The 18,811-nt window shown below is 42.3% G+C and overlaps 1 protein-coding gene across 2 annotated transcripts; it reads left to right on the plus strand.

Annotated features, from left to right (window-relative positions):
* The first annotated feature begins 1,994 nt into the window (after window positions 1-1,994).
* Window positions 1,995-18,596, plus strand: ACADM (acyl-CoA dehydrogenase medium chain). 2 transcript variants are annotated; one of them, XM_080349166.1, is made up of 12 exons: window positions 1,995-2,013; window positions 5,187-5,286; window positions 6,066-6,163; window positions 6,270-6,339; window positions 8,879-8,979; window positions 9,066-9,146; window positions 10,477-10,607; window positions 12,454-12,562; window positions 13,004-13,144; window positions 13,225-13,320; window positions 14,631-14,879; window positions 18,138-18,596. In XM_080349166.1, the coding sequence occupies exons 2-12, from the start codon at window positions 5,190-5,192 to the stop codon at window positions 18,207-18,209; spliced, it is 1,245 nt and encodes a 414-aa protein (XP_080205292.1). In that variant the 5' UTR covers window positions 1,995-2,013; window positions 5,187-5,189; the 3' UTR covers window positions 18,210-18,596. The 2 variants fall into 2 exon arrangements, with proteins under 2 accessions (XP_080205292.1, XP_080205291.1); XM_080349165.1 differs by lacking the exon at window positions 1,995-2,013 and adding an exon at window positions 2,595-2,665.
* The last annotated feature ends 215 nt before the right edge of the window (window positions 18,597-18,811 follow it).

The raw sequence follows: 18,811 nt of genomic DNA on the forward strand, positions 1-18,811 counted from the left end.
TCGGCCTGGACGCTGCGTCCTCGCTGACAAAGTGCCTTACTGGCTGTTGTTTTACCTGACTTGTATTTTGAAGTTTATTCACACCATGTAGACTACAAAACAGAAAAGGCTAGATAGGAAAAACAATATCGTCATTATTTCGAATTGATATAAAACGATGTCAGATGTGTTTGAACTGCGTGATGCAGCACATGAATTTCCCAGTGGCTGGTGTCAGGTCATGGAAGTAACTGCGTGATCTGCGAGAAAACACACGACGGTTGTGGTGTTGCAAGTAATTAAATAAAAACAATGCAAGACTGTTCCATAATTAGTAGTAGATTTTTTACAGCTTTAATTTGTGGTGTAGTGAGGTTCTGGGTAGGGCCTGTTCTGCTCTCTGTTACAATGGTCACACGTGTCGTACCCGTGTAACTGTGAGGAGAATGGGGCTCCTGCTGCTTAAAATAGAGGGGGAAAAAAGCAAATACATAGTATGTTACTGTAACACAGCTGTTGGTGTGTTCATAAACATAACTTTCGCTCTCCATTTCAAGACTGGTAATTTGCTATTCTGGGAGTGTTTTATAAATTATTCTAAATTTTTTAACTTTTGATACAGGTGATGATTTTTGAGATAATATGTAATTTGTACTGCACTGTAATCAAATTAGAAAGATAACTGTTTCTTCATGTTTAAGTAACACGAGTGCTACTAATGTTAAAATTGTCTGTTACTCTATGCTACAAAATACCCACGTATTTGTCCCAAATAATGAGTTGTAAAATCACGAAAGAGGCTCTCCAAGGTTTGAGAAACCAGAGGGAGGTTACTGTTCATTGATGTGATTGTTAAGGGTATATTATTATCTTGCCAAAACCAAATTAACGTGAGCACGACGGTTTGAGCTCTAAACCCTGTTTGCTTCTGCTATGCAGAAATTGGGAACGTGTTTAAATATGTTTGATAACGCAGGTGTTTGATTTTGCTGTTCTGTCACTGTTTTACAGCTCTTGGGGATTGTTCTAATAAAGTTTGGATACAAACCGGAGTCGCCTGTTTGTGCCGCACGGAGCCCCCGCGGGGCGCCCCCCAGCGGCCGCGCTACCGCAGTGCCCGGGGCCCGGGGGGGCGGGAAAGGGGGCGGGGCCAAGAAGGAGGGGAGGGGAGGGGCGGGGCGGGTCCCCGGTCCCGTCCCTTAACGGAAGGGAGGGCTTAGTTTTAGTTACAGAGGCTTGCGGGTTTATTTATTTATCTATTTATTTATTTATAACTACGTAATAATAAAACGTGTGGGTTTTGGCTGAGCCTGTTTTGAGATCTTAAACCAGACAAAGTGTATTTTAAATCGGCCAAATCCACGCCTTTCGTGGTCCGGTCTGTGCAGCTGACAGAGCTCTGTTTGCGCACCCTGTGTTGGCTCCGCTCCCTCAGCTTCCACGGGAAACGCTGCCGTGGGTGTGAGGTCACGGGTGGAGCCGCAGCCGGACAGCGTCCCGGGCCGGTGTCTGTGCAACAAGGCGGGACATGAGGCGTTATCTCCGCACGTTTTTGCGGCAGACAAGGAAGAAAACGATGCACAAGCTGTTCAGAGTTTGAGGATGGACGTGGGCAGAGGCAGCGCTGGAGCAGACACGCAGCGGGAGGCAGGACAGAGAGAGAATTTGGGCTGGAGGTTGATAGTTGAGGTATGAGTTATAGGTCATTCCCTGTGTGGTCGCTCAGACCGTGTTCTCACTGCCTCTTCTCGCATCTTCTCCTCGGGCAGGTGAATGCGAAATGTTTTGACATCATCAAATGCAGGCTTGGGTGCTGGTATCTAAAAGCCCTACAACCACACAGTCCAGTGGTTCGGCGTACTTGAAACTCCATTTAGAATGGGAAGAACATACAGAAATCTTCATTAGATACATAAGTAACATAGTTATAAATGATGCTTGTGCCTTTTACACAACTACCCTTAAAGCACAGGAGAAAGAGCCCACTGTCGGAAAAAAACCACGTACAAGCAATGAAGAAGAAAACACACCAAGGTAATAATGGTGCTAAAAATATTTGGAAGACCGTATTTTGAATTGTTATGCAAAATGTGTTATCCAAAACCCAGCTTCCAGAAAACTGCTTTATGTTGTCATAATTCTGTTGAAATTCCATACCAAAAAAAGTAATTAATAAATCAAAGTAGCTATTTGTCCTGAAAGTTATAATAATAAAAGCCTAAGTTACACTGCTTTAGAACACTGAAGAAATAATATTCAAAAAAGTGTAATTTATGCACTGCAGACAATTTACAAAAGCCAGCAAAAATACAATGAAACTCTTCACAGGGACTTTTCTGCTGACCCGGAGAAGACGTAGGTGGTTGGGGACAGCTCAGGAGCTCCGCGGGTGAAGGGCGGATTGTCCGAGCTCTGGGCAAACCCCGCTCTCCGCAGCGCTCGCTCCCGTGTGCGCGGCCCCGCGGGGACAGCGCAGAGGCCGCGCCGGTTCCGTGGGGCGGCAGCAAGTTACACGGCGGGCGGGGCCACAGCCGCGCCCGGGCCGCCGCACGCCCCGCGGAGCCCTCTGGGCAGTCCCAGGCCCGGCCTCCGCGCGGCGCTGGGCCAAGGGCGGCCCGGCCCCGCCCCGCCCCGCAGTGCCTGTCCGAGCAGCGCCGCCAAGATGTCTGTGCTGAGGGCCTGTCGGGTGAGCGGCCGGGTCGGGCGGCGGCGCGGGCACTCGGAGGACACGGGGCTGCTGGCGGGGGGCCGGGCGGGCTGCGGGACGGGGCCGCGGGCCCTGGGGTGCGGAGGGGCGGTGGCTCCGGCGGCCTCGGCGTCGCGGAGCGCGGACGCTGCCGCGGGGCGAGCGCGGCCCCAGTCGCCCTGCCCGGCCGTGCTGGGTGAGGGGCGGCACCGAGACAGCCCGCGCCGGGCCGAGCTCTGCTCGCGATTCCGTTCGTCCTCACTCCGCGCTGTGACCCTGAGTTTATGGCCTCGATGGTGTCCGAGTGGCATCGCCGCCCCGCGGGCGGGCGCCCAGCCCGCTCCGTGTGCCACAGGCCGCTCCGGCCCGGCCGCGCCTGCTGCCCGTCCAAGCCGGAGGGGCGGCTGCGGAGCACCAAGGCTGGCAGGCCAGGGGCTTTGTACAGTGCTCTTCTTTGAGCACTGCTGGCTGTACTAGACATGCTAATTTCTTATACATGTGTGGTGAATAATATTTGTTTGAACCACCAATAACCTCGTAGATTCAACCTAAGAAGTAAAAGTTACTCAAACTCAGGTAGTACCCTTGTTTAACACTCACACAGGGCTTTTTCTGGTTTCCCCATTTTTGGAGTAATTTGTGAGTCCCTCGGCTGGGCAGTTTGCGCTGTGTCCCGGTGCTGCTGTGTTGGTGCGGGGGGCAGAGCTCTCCTCTGGAGCCAGCTGGCATTTTATACATCAGAAATGATGCTTTGGGCAAAGACAGTTAGTTATGCTTACTGTAGCACATCGATAGTTCAAGTTCAGGCTCCTGACACATTACCCCAGCAACAAACTGCTTTTGCCACCTCCTTTCATTTTGTCCTGAGTTGTGTGGGGGAGAGTCGGGGTTAGTGACCTTGGTTTATTGTTGTCCTGCCTTCATCTGTGACATGCGGCTTTTCAAACACGTTCTGTAGTCCTCTTGGCATTAAGGTAATAAAGGTTGCGTTGCTTCCATGTATGCCCATGTCATACCCTTCTTCTGACAGCAGATCACTGCAGCATTAGTCCTGCCCATTTAGCACCCGTATTTTTGATTGTGGCAGAGCTTATGCAATAGTGCAAGGAAGTGCAGGAGGAGTTGCACCTGAGCATCACTGGCAGTAGCTTGTCTGATTAACTAAGCTGGTCTAACTAATCTGACTGTTCCTCCGAGTCAAGAAACAGGGAAGTTGACAGAGCAGTCAGGTGGTCATCCAGATTCTTACATGTGGCAAACCGTGATCCTTTGTCACTTGATCACTCTTGCAGCTTCCAGGTATGAATTCCACCTGTCCGTAGTTCTATTTGTGTCGGGAGTGTTGAGCTTCTCCAGAATAACCTTCAGTGTTGACCTTGGATACTGCTCTGGTACAAACCCCACAATGGATCTGAATACTCTAAGATAAATTTGACAGCTTCTTTCATATAGGGTAACAATTACAGTCAGCTGGCTTTTCAACCTCATCTTGTCTGTTTCTAGATAAAATAAGGTCTAAACATTCTGAAGGACTGAGGTCTTTCTAGATGTTTGTTGGTATTGTGTGTTTTGTTCGTGTCAGTAACACAAGACCTGGCGAGGTCCCATGGGCAATCCTGGACTATTTATAACCTGACCGAACAGTCCTATTTGGTTACACCACAGCCTTCCCTCCCTGCTCAGCAGCACACTCACTGCATTTCTTCACCCTTCACCTCTATAGATGTTTTTGTTGTCCTCTGGAAGTGCTTTCTTCACTGTGTTCATACCTGTTATTGCCTGTGTTCTTTATGCTTCCTGCGGTGCGGATTAGGAACCATCTCTGCGTGGCATTCCTGTTTGTCAGAGCACAGTTATTGCCACAACCTCATTTTGAAGCTACTTGTTGCCGTGTAGCTTTCTGTAATGTCCTTGTCTTGTAGAGTTTCCAGTAACATTTCTGTGATATTTTTGCACTGAGTCGTTCCGTTTTTTTGATTTTATGAAATAAGTGGCTGATCTGATCACGCTTGTTTTTTTCTTTCTACGTTTTCATGTAAGAAAATCAAGTATAAGCCTTTTCTTAGTGTTTAGGCTGTTTTCACACAGTATTGATTTGGGTCTTTCTAGAAATTTATCCAATTAAATATTTTTCACTTTTTTTCCAAACATTTCAGAGATTCATAGCTATTGAAGGATGAAAGAGAGTAAACCAACCTTTTGTAGTCAAATTCACACGTTTTTGCACAGTATTATGGCCTTCTGAAAAGACCTCTAACAAAAATGCTTGTGGGCCCTAAACTTAAAAAAGCAAAGAAAGCAAATATATAAAGAAAAAGAATAAATTTGTGATAAGTATTAGGAAGAAAAATCAATAATCACTGAATGTCAGGCCAGCAGTTTATTAAAAGAGAGCAGACCTGAGTTTGGGATGTTATCAAAATATCCTGATAGATATTGGTTAATAGATAATACAACATGGGTTAATGTGTAATATAACCCGGGTCCCTCCAACTCAGTCTCGCGTTCTTTTTCTCCTTAGCGAATGCTCCAGACCACTGCAGGGCATGGATGGAGGTCAGTTTCTAGTAAACCTGTGCAAAACTTGCATATAAGTAAACCCGGAGCTGGCTTTAGCTTTGGTAAGTATTATAGGTTTGGAATAAAATAGAGCAATTAAGGGCAAATTGCAGAGGTAAAAAAGTGAAATGAAGTTCCACATGAATTTTAAACTGTGTTTATTCTAAATTGGTTTCTATTATTAAAAAAAAAAAAAGTTTGAAAACCAAAATTATCTTTCTTCTTCAACCTGGGCAAGTCAGATATGTGTGTACTGTTTATGACAGTTTTTTCTTTTTTTAAACTCGTATTTATCTTAAGCTTTTCTATAGCCAAAGTGTCTTATCTTTAAATAGTTATCTCACATTGCCATTTACAGTGTTAAAATAAATAAATGTCATAGTTGAACTTGATCATAAGGAAGTATCATAAAGAAATTAATCCTCCTTTTAGGCTATTACAAACATGAAGCGGATTTGTGGGTCAGCAGCCAGATGTTTGACACCGAACAGCCAGGATCCTTGGACAGCGTTCACCTGCTCTTCCTCCCTTTAATTAGCACAGCATTCTCCTTGTTTCTTTTGGTAATAGTTTTGTGTTACGCAGTCCTCTATACTCAGTTTTCAATGTTTTGTGGATGATTTTGTGTGCGTTGTTGATGCTGGTGAGCAAACAGCGGACGTTTTCTCCCAATAGGAGGACCAAGCGGAGCCTTTTGCTTCCAGGAGAGGCCCAGCAAGTGCTGCTCTGGGGTGTCCTGCAAGGACACTCTTGGTTTTCTTTCTTTACTCATAGTCGGACAACTGAAAGAGTTAAAGACAGTAAAAAATTTGTGACATCTTGCTTTTTTCTTTTTTAATAGAACTTACTGATGAACAGAAAGAGTTTCAAGCTACTGCTCGTAAATTTGCTGCAGAGGAAGTTATTCCTGCTGCTGCCCAATATGACAGAACTGGAGAGGTAAATCTACCATAGTGTAGGGGCAAAAATCAATTTCTCTCTTAATCTGTGTAAAATTTAAAATGCTGATTGTGATGAATCAGAAGGTGCTTTTTCCCTATTTCAGTATCCTTTTCCACTTATAAAACGGGCTTGGGAACTTGGTCTTATGAATACACACATACCAGAAAGCTGTGGTAAGTAAACATTCTTTTCAATATATAAAATGAAACAAAGAAAGGGCATTAGATTAGATTTATATGTGTAATTATGGATTCTGTGTAAAATAAAGGGTTGCATGCTTGAATAATCTAAATTTAATCAGTCGGCAGGTTGACACATACAAGTGTTAGTAGGTGTGGATGTAATCAGGAGACAAATTAGATTATGATTTAGTAATTTATGACCAGATTTTCCTACAGTGATTGCAGCTGCCTAATGTTCCCCTGGTGCTCTGTGTCAGCTGATGAGGCAGAGAAATTAGAAGGTCATATTTTGTTCTAATCTATGACACAAACTGGAGCAGTTTAAGAGATGATTCTAGAAAGAGAGTTTTTCAGTTTACATTAGGTGCAGCACAGCAGTGCTTTGGGAGTGTTTAGATGTATGAGTAACCATGGAAAAAAGCTTAACTTGTTTTCTTTCTTGCATTTATATTCCCTGAAAAAAGAAGTTAGGGAATTGTCCACAGCAGAGCCTTTTTTGGGGAGACTGATCAGAGGCTATATCTTGTATGAAAAATTTAATAAATGAGGTTAAGGAACAAAGAGACAAAAGGAGCAATTGTGTGGACCAGATTTATTCAGCCACAGATTCTGGAGAACCTAAAGGCTGAAAGAGCTGGACCACTGCAGCGTATAATTACTTGGTTATTAAATGAAAAATTATAAGTGGTAAATTGGACACCAGTGGTTATAAAGATGTCCAGGAGAGATGTGGGAAAATACATACTAGCAATCCTGATACACCCATGTTAATTAAGAGTGAGTGAGAGGAAGTACAGAAATAGTGGACACCGGTAAACATGATGCAGTAGAGAAGGGTTTATGGAAGGAGGTCATGCCTCAGGGGATCATTGGGCTTCTCTGAATCTCTGGGGTTCTCAGTGTGTGAACAATGGATGCCTGGTTGATATAGAATGCTTGAACTTCAAAAATGATTTTTAAAAGTCAACAGGCTTCATAGTGAAAAAATTAGCAGCACGACATCGCTGATTCTTGTGCTGAATGGAATATCTATCAATAAACTAGAAAAGGGGGTCAATGCTGAGGGGACAATTTGCTGGTAATATCAGGTGATTCAGCGTAGAAAAGATGAGGCTGGTGCAAAGTGCTGCAGGAGAAGGTCGTGACACCGAGTGACAGTTAAAATGGCAAATGCAACTCAAAAAAGCAACAGGGATACTCATGTGAAGGCAAAGAGGCAATCCAAACTTCACAGAGAAGTGGTGTCTTCTGAACTAGTTACTTCCTCTCAAAACAGAAATTTTGGGGTTTATAATGTATAGAAACATGGAATCACACGATGGTTTGTGTTGAAGGGCCCTTCCCAGCTCCCCCAGTGCCCCCCTGCCATGAGCAGGGACATCTTCACCAGCTCAGGTTGCTCAGAGCCCCGTCCAGCCTGGCCTGGGATGTCTCCAGGGATGGTTCATCCACCACCTCTTTGGCAACCTGGGCCAGTGTTTCACCACCTTCAGGGGCAACAATTCCTTCCTCATGTCTGGCCTTCTGTAAACGTCAGCATAATGCTCAGAAGTGGTCAAAACTATAAAAGTTAAGGTTAGAAGGACCTTTAAGGGAATGAAGAAAAAAACAGAAAGTGTAATTATGCTGTTGCCTGAATCCAAATTGCACTTGCCTCTTTAATTCATTATGTAGAGAAATCCTTCCGTCTCAAAAGAGCATTGTGGAAGTGGAAAAGGTTCCTAAAGGATGACAAAGATTATAGAAGATGTATCTTCCGTGTGAGAAATGACTGAAATGTCAGTGTCGTGGAGAGTGTGAAAAGGGTTCGATAATTCTCTGAATTCACTGTCCCTTTCAGTGTAACAAGAAGGCATCAAATTATGTCAGCATATGGCAGGTTCAAAATAAATGAAAGGAGGTGGCTGTAGATGCTGTGAAACCTATAGTCCCCGGATGATATTGATGCTAAAATTTTACATAGATTTTAAAAAAGACTGAAAAAATTCATGTAAGAACGGTGTGTCAAGGGTCAGCATAACAAAGGTACCAAAGAGAGGTGTTTGTATGGCCGGGGGAGACAGCTGGAGGCTCAGGAAAATATTTGTGAGGAAGTAGAGTTCTATTGTTCTTGTGCTTGTACGGACTTCCCAAAGTGTTGACTTCTGTCAGAAACACGTTACTGAGCTTGTTGTCTAATATGGACACTTATTTTCAACCCCCTCGAAGTGCTGTGGTAGCTCAGGAGCCCTTTCTCTGCTTCCTAAGAACTCTTAATTCTCAAATGTAAAGCAGTCAGAAAACTGGAGTGGTACATTCTTGCCACTTTGTGCAGCGGGTCCCACATTAATCACACAATTGCCCTGGAACTATGATATGTTATTTTCAAATCACTTTTTATTTTTTTGACAAAACTTTATTTAAAAAGCTTGCATGGGAATGTCTAATCAAATGCACATGGGGAAAATCAATTTTTATTAATTAATTTGTATAAATCGATAATATTTTACAATTTAAACCCATTTTAGTAAACGGACTGTTTCTCCGGTAGGTGGTCTTGGCCTGAGCAGTTTTGGAGCCTGCCTTATAACTGAGGAGTTGGCTTACGGGTGTACAGGGATTCAAACAGCCATCGAGGCCAATTCCCTGGGGGTAAGTTCTGTCTTTTCTTACGTCCCTTGAACTAGAATCTCTGCACTTTTAAAAGATAGATTAATGGTTTAAATATTTTCTTTCAGCAAATGCCAGTAATCATTGCAGGAAATGAGCAGCAGCAGAAAAAATACTTAGGAAGAATGACAGAGGAACCACTGATGTGTGTAAGTAGAACTGCTACACTGTAGTGTTCCTAAATCATATTAACCAGTATTACTCCTTTTTTCTTTCATTTCTTTCCTTTTTTTTCTTTTCTTCCTCCCTTCTTTTTTCTTTTTTTCTGTTTTTGTATTTCTATTTGTATTTGTATTTCTATTTGTATTTGTATTTCTATTTCTATGTCTATTTCTATGTCTATTTCTATGTCTATGTCTATTTCTATTTCTATTTCTATCTCTATCTCTATTTCTATTTCTATCTCTATTTCTATCTCTATTTCTATCTCTATTTCTATCTCTATTTCTATCTCTATTTCTATTTCTATTTCTATTTCTAATTTCTATTTCTTTTCCCTTTCTCTCTTTCCCTTTCTCTCTTTCCCTTTCTCTCTTTGCCTTCTCTTTCTCCCTTTCCCTTTCCCCTTCCCTTCCCTTCCCTTCCCTTCCCTTCCCTTCCCTTCCCTTCCCTTTTCTTTCCCCTTCCCCTTTTCCTTTTCCTTTTCCTTCTTTTTCTTCTTTTCTTCTTCTTTCTTCCCAGAAAACACTGATGTGTACCCACAACTCAGCTCATTTTAGCTTGTAACTAAACAGCAGCGTTTACCAAAAGTCAGGGAATAGCTAATGAGACATAATCAATAAGCAAATAGAAGATACTACTTGGAAAATTGTCCCCATCCTAAGTCACTTATCAAAAATTAATACCTTTTAAGAGGGGGTGTAGGCATTTAAGAAGACTATGAGGTTTGTATAAGGAGAAACTCAGCTTGGATGGGAATTAAACTCTATTTGTGATCTTAAATATTATATAAGCAGTACTTGTTACATAGAAAGAGGTAAAGGTTCATGTGCAATGCTTTAAAATCCAAAGAACTAAGCCTCGTGAAATGAAGGACACTGTGAACAAACTGTTACTCAATGCTCCTACTTTCAGATTTTAAAGATCTTCAGCTTTCACATCACAGTTTGTGAAGCCTGAGGAAGTAATGACTTAAGGGTTACAGAACGGTTCTGTTTGATTAAAAGTAAAAGACAATTTTATATATTATGATGGATTTATAAAGAAAATTAACCCATATATGTTTGGACACTTGCTTAGACAGCTGTTGTGGGATTGTTGAGGATTGGGTCGGGGTTTGGTTGGTTGGTTGGTTGGTTTTTTTGTGTGTTTTGGTTTTATTTCAGTTTTGTTTTAATTTTTACTTTAATTTCATGTTTTGGGTTTTACCATGTAGTTCACTTAAAGCTTTTACAGATCACTTTGATGCACATAATTTGTGATAATTTGTGGTTGACTAAAACCAGAACTTTTATTCTTCAATATTTTGATTTCTTTTAGGCTTACTGTGTAACAGAGCCTGGAGCAGGCTCTGATGTGGCTGGTGTAAAAACAAAGGCTGAGAAGAAAGGAGATGAATATGTTATTAATGGTCAGAAGATGTGGATCACAAACGGTGGGAAAGCAAACTGGTGTGTTAACTGATGTTTTATTTTCTGTTGTTATGGTATATAATGGCTTCCCCCCCAAGTTAAATCCTTTAAAGATCTGTTATAAATCTGGATGTTCATCATGTTTCAACACACTATGCTTTAATGTCTGAGCAGTTTATCAGGATGCACTATAAGAACGTGGCCTCAGCGCTGTGCAAAGCCTGAAAAGGAGCATGGACGGTAACACAACAGCTCCTCCCTCCAGAAAGCCTCTCCAGTCATGCTGTTCTCTGCTTTTCCTGCGGAGCAGGACAGCAACACCATCATGTACTTTGAAAAGTATCCAGGAGGCTCATCACAGAATCTCAGGGATTGGAAGGGACCTCGAAAGCTCATCCAGTCCAATCCTGCCAGAGCAGGAACACCCAGATGAGGTTACACAGGAAGGTGTCCAGGCGGGTTTGAATGTCTGCAGAGAAGGAGACTCCACAACCCCCTGGGCAGCCTGGGCCAGGCTCTGGTACGCTCACCGAGAAGAAATTTCTTCCCAAATTTAAGTGGAACCTCTTGTGTTCCAGTTTGAACCCGTTACCCCTTGTCCTACCATTGGTTGTCACCGAGAAGAGCCTGACTCCATCCTCCTGACACTCACCCTTTGTATATTTGTAAATATTATTGAGGTCACCCCTCAGTCTCCTCTTCTCCAAGCTAAAGAGCCCGAGTTCCCTCAGCCTTTCCTCATAAGGGAGGTGCTCCACTCCCTTCATCATCTTTGTTGCCCTGCGCTGGACTCTCTCCAACAGTTCCCTGTCCTGCTGGAACTGAGGGGCCCAGAACTGGACACAATATTCCAGATGGGGTCTCACCAGGGCAGAGTAGAGGGGAAGGAGAACCTCTGACCTACTAAACACCCCCTTCTAATCCACCCCAGGTACCATTGGCCTTCCTGGCCACAAGGGCCCAGTGCTGGCTCATGGTCATCCTGCTGTCCACCAGGACCCCCAGGTCCCTTTCCCCTACACTGCTCTCTAATAGGTCATTCCCCAACTTATACTGTCTCATGTTCCTGGCTTCCTTGCTGTGTAGTTGTGGTGACTGAGATTCTGCTGCTGATTCTCTTGGAAACTCCGTCACTGCTGGTGGAGCCAGAAACATGGCTGGGTTGTGGTGGCACATTTCGCTGTCTGGAGGGAAGATGTTTTCCAGCTATCAAAGAATCCAGATCCTGCTGAGTGTCTATGAAGCGTGCTTTCTAACACAAAACTCTTTCATCAAGTCTCATGTCACACTGATTTGCAACATGCAAATTCTACTTAATTCAAGTGGAAAAACTTTATACATTTCTCCAAAAGCTGAATTTTCTAGTTATGTATTTCCTTGTTCAAGGCAGATCCATCAAAGACAATCTGCCAGATACCTTTTGACATTACTGAACACCCTAAATGTGATTTACAGCTGTTTCATTTCTAAAATAAATACTGAGTTAAAACTTAGAAGAATGAAACTAATATCTTTGAAACATTTTACGTGCAAGAATGTATTTCCTAAGCATTAGTTTTTAATGTACATGCTGTTAATAGGTTTCTTTTGTACTATTCATGAAGCTGATACCATGAAGACTTAGAATACATTGAAAAAAGGGAGAATCTTTGCATGTTGATCTGGAGTCACTTTATTAAATTTAATGAAATCTTGGATCTTTGAAATTTCTCTCACTCCCTCTTGGTTTATTTTTAGGAGGTGCAAGAAAGAAGGCTTGTTGACTTAAAGACAGAATTTATTATATGGTAGAAATGCATGTAGAAACATTTAAATTTTTAGCTTAAAAAGTATCTGGTTTTAATTGTGAGGACAAACTGCATCCCTCTTCTTTGTTTTACACCAGGTATTTTTTGCTAGCTCGCACCAATCCAGATCCAAAAGCTCCTGCAGGCAAAGCCTTTACTGGATTCATTGTGGACGCAGATACTCCTGGAATCCAAATCGGAAGAAAGGTGAAGACTGTATCTCTTATTTGACAAACCAGGGATCATTGTTCAATTCTAAATCAGTAATGCAACAAATTACCATTTAAAAGACTGTTATGCCACAGAATATTTTCATAGGCTCATGTGCAATGATCTTTCAATTTTCACAACATACAGAAACTATTTGTAAGACATAACTTAATTATAATTTTATTAATTCAGCTAATGAATTATTCAGAATGACCTAAAGTAAGATGGCTTTGAAGATCTGCAAAGGAATCTTTGAGAACTGTTCTGTTGACAAGTGCCAGTCAATGAGAAGTGGTAGGTCTTGAAAGGATAAGGAGCAAGCTGGAGAGGTTTAACCATAAATACACACACAGTGAGCTTTAATTTTAGCAACTCTGGTTGCGGAAGAGGCCTTGAATAATCCAATTTAGTCGCACCTCTGTACATTTCCCTTTTCAGGAAATTAATATGGGTCAGCGCTGCTCGGATACAAGAGGAATTACCTTTGAGGATGTGAGAATCCCAAAGGAAAATGTGTTACTAGCTGAGGGAGCTGGCTTTAAAATCGCAATGGGAGCTTTTGATAGGACCAGACCAGCCGTAAGTATCAGCAATAACTTATTTATGAAATATAGCAGGAATTTTGGATTTTTAAAAATTCTGTGCTGTATTCAATTCAGGTAGCAGCTGGTGCTGTTGGATTAGCGCAAAGAGCACTCAATGAAGCTACTAGGTACGCTTTGGAGAGGAAAACCTTTGGGAGAACACTCGTTGAAGTAAGTGGAGATGGGGTGGCAGACAGAGAATATAAATAAAAGCTGTCTTTTCACCCCAGATGTACTACTACTGATTTTTTTCAAGGTTGTTCCTTGATACTTTTTAGTTTCTTAATTTTTATATTATATCTCTGCAATTTTGGGGTTTCCAAGTACATAGTAAACTTAGTTATGTGGTAACTTCAGGATTTTTTTTCCTATAATTTATCGATGATACTAGTAAAAGGAGAAAGAAAACTCTGCCCAAAAACCTGAAACTCATGTACTATCATGACATATGTAAGTTCTTCAGTACTAATAAACAGGGATTTTCAGGAAAGGAATAAACCTCCGAGGTATGTGAAACAAGGCACAGTATTAACACTAATAGAATAATACATTGCCAATCGCATCTCTTACCAGTTTTAAAGAAATATGAATACACAGCAAGGTAAATACCATTCTGTCGAGGTTTGATTGCAGGGTGACAATAAAACCGTGGCAGATGTATTGTTACCCCCCTCTCCCCCTTTAGCCCCTCCCTCCCCTCCCTTCCCACTCAGGACAGGCGATTGGGAGGGAAAGAAGGACTGAGAGAAGAGAGTTGGAAAAATTAAAAATGTTTTACTAATGCTACTAATAAAAATAGAGAAAATAATACCAAATATGTAAAACCAATCTTGAAAGTCCCGGCAACTGCTCCGGCGGATGTATGGCCAGCACCCAAAGTCCTGGACTGGACTCTGCAGCCAACCGGAACTGGATTCAGTCTGTCCCTAGGCCTCAGTTCGCAGGGACGACTCACAAGGTCCTCTCCTAATGTCAGCCATAAGGAAAAAGGGGTGAGATCCTCGTGATCTCCCACTTTTATATGAAGTATCACGTGAATGGGATGGAATACTTAGTTGGTCAGTTTTTGGTCACCTGTTTCTCGTTGCCCCTCTCGCGGGATGTCCATCCATCCTTATCAGTAACCTCGCATTCCATTGCTATGTCTACCAAAACACGTATCTAGCTTTTCAGGAAAATGCACTTAGTAAGAAAGCTTTAGCTGACAGGGAAATTCACTAAAAGAGCAGCTTGTTTTTAACAAAACCAGGACACGGTCTCAGTAAAGAACTTCATAATTTGGTATTTAATCGCCACGACTAAATGGATTTGAGACTTAAAAATCTGATTCACCATATGATTGCGAGAACCTGATCCTCATTCTATAGAACTCCTCTAGTGCAATTTACGGGGTTTGTTGGAGAGGTGCCTGGTTCGGGTTGTTCTTGGATGCCGCAGGGCGCTGAGCGGGCTGTGCTAACCCGGTGTCTCCGTGTCCACAGCACCAGGCTGTGTCTTTCCTGCTGGCCGAGATGGCGATGAAGGTGGAGCTGGCGCGGATGGCGTACCAGCGCGCGGCCTGGGAGGTGGACGCGGGCCACAGGAACACCTACTACGCCTCCATTGCCAAGGCCTTCGCCGGCGACGTCGCAAACCAAGCCGCTGCAGACGCAGTGCAGATTTTTGGAGGAAATGGGTTTAATACCGAATATCCTGTAGAAAAATTAATGAGGGATGCTAAAATCTACCAGGTGAGTGAAAGAATGTCATCTTTATAGTAATGCATAAATTTTATATGAAGTGGACTAATGGCTACTTAAATCATGATGTACACATGTTTAAAAAAATGTTTTTAGAGCGAAAGCAATAATCCTTCAATTTAAAGAGTCAGGCAAATTCTTGCATACAAAAGTCATTGCACTGGATCAACAACTAAACCCACATAAGAGAAATAAATTGATTTTCCTTTTTTTAAATTTTTCTTTATTTTTCCCAATGTGGTAACTCTTTGAAACTCTTGGATTCTTTGATTTTGAAGCTTTTGAACCCTTAGGAAAAAAACACCATAGAAAAAATGATAAAAGTAACAATGCTTGCCTTGGTATTCTGTAAGTGGAGGTGGTTTATGTGTAATGCTGTTCCTGACAAACCCCAGTGATGGAAATCCCCTGACATTCACATGTTCCCTGACTGACACCTGTAGCTTTCCTCTCAGCTTGAACACTAACACAGCTTCTTCACCTTGTTCCTCATAAACTGTGGGGGCTTTTTTGTTTGATTGGGGTTTCTTTTGTTATGTTTGTGTCAATTTCTTTTCCTTGTTTGGTTTTGGTTTGGTTTGGTTTTTTCCTTTCTGTTTCCAGCCTCTTCAGCATTTGTTGCTGTGCCCTAAACATTCAGCGTGAAACTTTAATATCATAAGCTGGGTACAGTATTCTGGTTGAGCTGTCACCAGTACTGAGTATCCTGAAATGATTATCCTGCTTGTGTTGTATTAACAGAAGTGTCGCACAGCCTGGAGCGATTTGCCTTTTTTTTAACATCAAAACCTGCTCATATTTACTCGTGTTTGGTCCATAGTTACCCATAATCCCTAGGGTTTTTTCTGCAGAGTCACTGTCAAGAAATTATTCCATGTAATGTCGTAATTCTATTAGCAGATTTTAATTGTGTTCAGCAAACCCAGTAATATTTGTCTTTTCACCCCTTTATGACGTTAATAATAAATAGGAAAAGCATATCGGAATAGATACCAAGCAACGCGTGTGGACCATGACCTGTAATGCTGTTTAGATATAGCAGCTGTCATTCCAGGTAGTTAATGTTTCTCCTACAGCTGACAGAGGGTGCTGGACACTGGAACAGGCTCCCCAGGGAGGTGTCACAGCCCCAAGCCAAACAGTGTTCAAGAAGAGACTGGACAACGTCCTCAGACACACGGTGTGAACTGTGGGGTTGTCCTGTGCAGGGACAGGAGTTGGACTCGATAGTCCTTGTGGGTCCGTTCCAACCCAGGACATCCTGTGATTAAAATGAAAACTATTATTCTCACTAGCCAATAATTTATTTTTCTTTATTTAAGGAAAAAAACCACTATTTTGGAATCTAAAGCTCCTTAGAACTAATTGCACTCCCATGAGTGAGGAAATGAAGGATTAATTGAATTTCAATATGACTGTGCTTTTTTCCGGTCAGGTTGCATGATTTTCTGGAAGAAGATGGTGTGAGGGTTAGAACTTTATTTGAAGCCTGAGATTGATTTTACAGGATCGCAGTTATTTAGGTTTTCCATTGCACTGATCCATCACAAGCATATGTCTAAGTAGATTTTTTTTTTTAATTGTTCAGTTTAATTAGATTTAGTATTATTTTTTTGGTGTTTTTCTGTTCCACTTCATCCCCAAAAGAATTCAAGAAAGGCTTTTTTTTTCTTTACAATTATTTTGTCCATGTTTCTTGATATTGACCTTGCACTTCACTGTGTTTTACTGTATTGCTGCCCAGTTCCAAATGGTATATGCTTTTGACCATATGTTTCATGTACAAAAACTTGGTTTTCCAACTTTTCTTCCATATATTTTTACACAGTTCTAATGCTGTTTTTACTGGTGACATCTTTACATGTCCTCACTCTGCTGTAGTTTTGTATGGCCTCAAATCTAAGCTACTCCAGTAGAAACTCTAACTTAGTTTCCTTTATCAAGTTTGGAAAACTTCTTTAATTGTCAGTGATTCTTGCAACTATGTCCATCAGCTTATAAACCAAACCCTTTCCTGTGATAATTCAGAAGGCTGTGAGTTGTGGTGTCTCTGCACTGGGGTTCCATGTCTGCCTTCATCCGCATGTTGAGTGAACAGAGCAGATGCGCAGGAGCAGCTGCTGAGGCCCCGATGGCACCGCAAGCGCTCAGACAGGCTGAGTTTGTCACCAGCCTGTTCTGTCCCTTGGACTGTCTGTCCCCAACACACATGTAACTGTGAGGGTCCAGCTGTGGGCCTGGGCTGTTGTGTCTTTATTGGTGGGCAGCTGGTAACAGAGCAAGCAGAGCTGCCATGTCCATCTGCTCCAAAAGGCACCTGGTGTGCACAAAACACGGTCCGCCCGGTGAGCCGAGTCAGCGCGGGGTGAGCAGCACCAGCCAGAGCATCGAACAGCTGCTTCTGGACCCAGAATTCAGAGCGAACACAGGTTCCAGCATCTTTATTTTCAAAAAGCTTTGTAAGGTTCTTGGGAGTATTATTCCTATAAATAAATGAGAAAGTGAATTTGCATGAATGTAAACAATTTCCCAAACTAAGTTCTGGCAGAACTGGGAGCTGAAATACTTTAAACCTCTAAAAGGTGCTGGCTCAGCTCTTGCATTATGTTGCAGCGTACCTGTGGAGCGCAGGGCTCCTTCAGCGCTGGAGCTTCTTGTGTGCTTTGTTGTCTATCTTGACTTAGAGCCAGGAAAATTTTAAGAGAGGGATGATGCAGACTGTTTCTAGAAGAAAGTGCAAGAATAGATGATATTAAAAAAAAAAAAAGAAAAACAACATCCCAAACAAAACTATGGGTGAGCATGGTAGTTACCAAGAAGCAATGAAAATAAATGGATCAAAGAGAACATTTGGTATGGCCCTCAAGGGGTAGTCAAAGGAAATACACCAGTATCGCACAGGTCACCGCCCCGCTCCGCGTACTCTTTTAAATCCTACTTCGCAAAACCTAAATTATGTATTTTCTTCCTCAGATAAGAAATTTTCCTCATCTTTCTTTGCCCACCATGTCTCTTTATTTTCATGAAAACCTTGAGTTTAGATAAGAGCACCTGAGAGAACAAGACCATCTCTCAGTATTTTGTATGTGGTTTGTTCCACTTAGCCCACTGTAGTTACTCTGTCACACTGGAATTCTCGGTTTTCTGTGTTTTTGCACATCCTGATCCACACTGGATTAGTGCTGTGAAGGTTTAAAAGAGTAACCTTTTTAAAAAATCATCAGCTAACATTGTAATTCTTCTTTTCAGATTTACGAGGGAACTGCTCAGATACAAAGGATGATCATAGCTCGTGAACATGTTAGCAAATTTGAGGCTTAAAGAAACATCTGAAGTGCGTCCAGCGCTGCTGTGGTGTTCTGTGTTCTCCTGGAAAGAGGATTTTAGTGCATTACTCAATAAATTAAGAAGGCATAAATCCACCCCCCGCCCTGCACAAAAACACTTTCCTTCAAAATCTTTTTATTCAGTACATTATTATGCACTGCTTCTGTTCTCCCTTTCGAGTCCCTCGCTTCATTCCTGACTAGCAAAGCTGGTATTTTCTAAACAGAATATTCTGAATTCCAAAGTGATTGGTTGTTGCGATACAAAATGAGCAAGAAATGAGAACCTCACAATGCAGTGTTTTCTCACTGTAAAATCAGATGATCAGAGTGTTATTTCTGACAGTCACTGCTGCCTTCTAATAAATTTTTTTTAAGACGAGCGTGGCTGGTTTTTATTCGTTTGTCACATCACTTAAATTGTATTTTGGGCAAATTGTCCAGTGTCTGAACACATTAATCGCTGTGTTTGGTTTCCTACGACGGCCTCATCGCTCCTCTCCGCACGTGTGTCCGTTCTGAGGAGCCAGATACTCCCCAGCAGTAACACTGGCCTGAGAACGTGGCCTTTTGCGCTGTTACTTCAGCAAGTAAACG

This window comes from Nesoenas mayeri (assembly GCF_963082525.1).
Source record: "Nesoenas mayeri genome assembly, chromosome: 8".
NCBI classification, from domain to species: Eukaryota; Metazoa; Chordata; class Aves; order Columbiformes; family Columbidae; genus Nesoenas; species Nesoenas mayeri.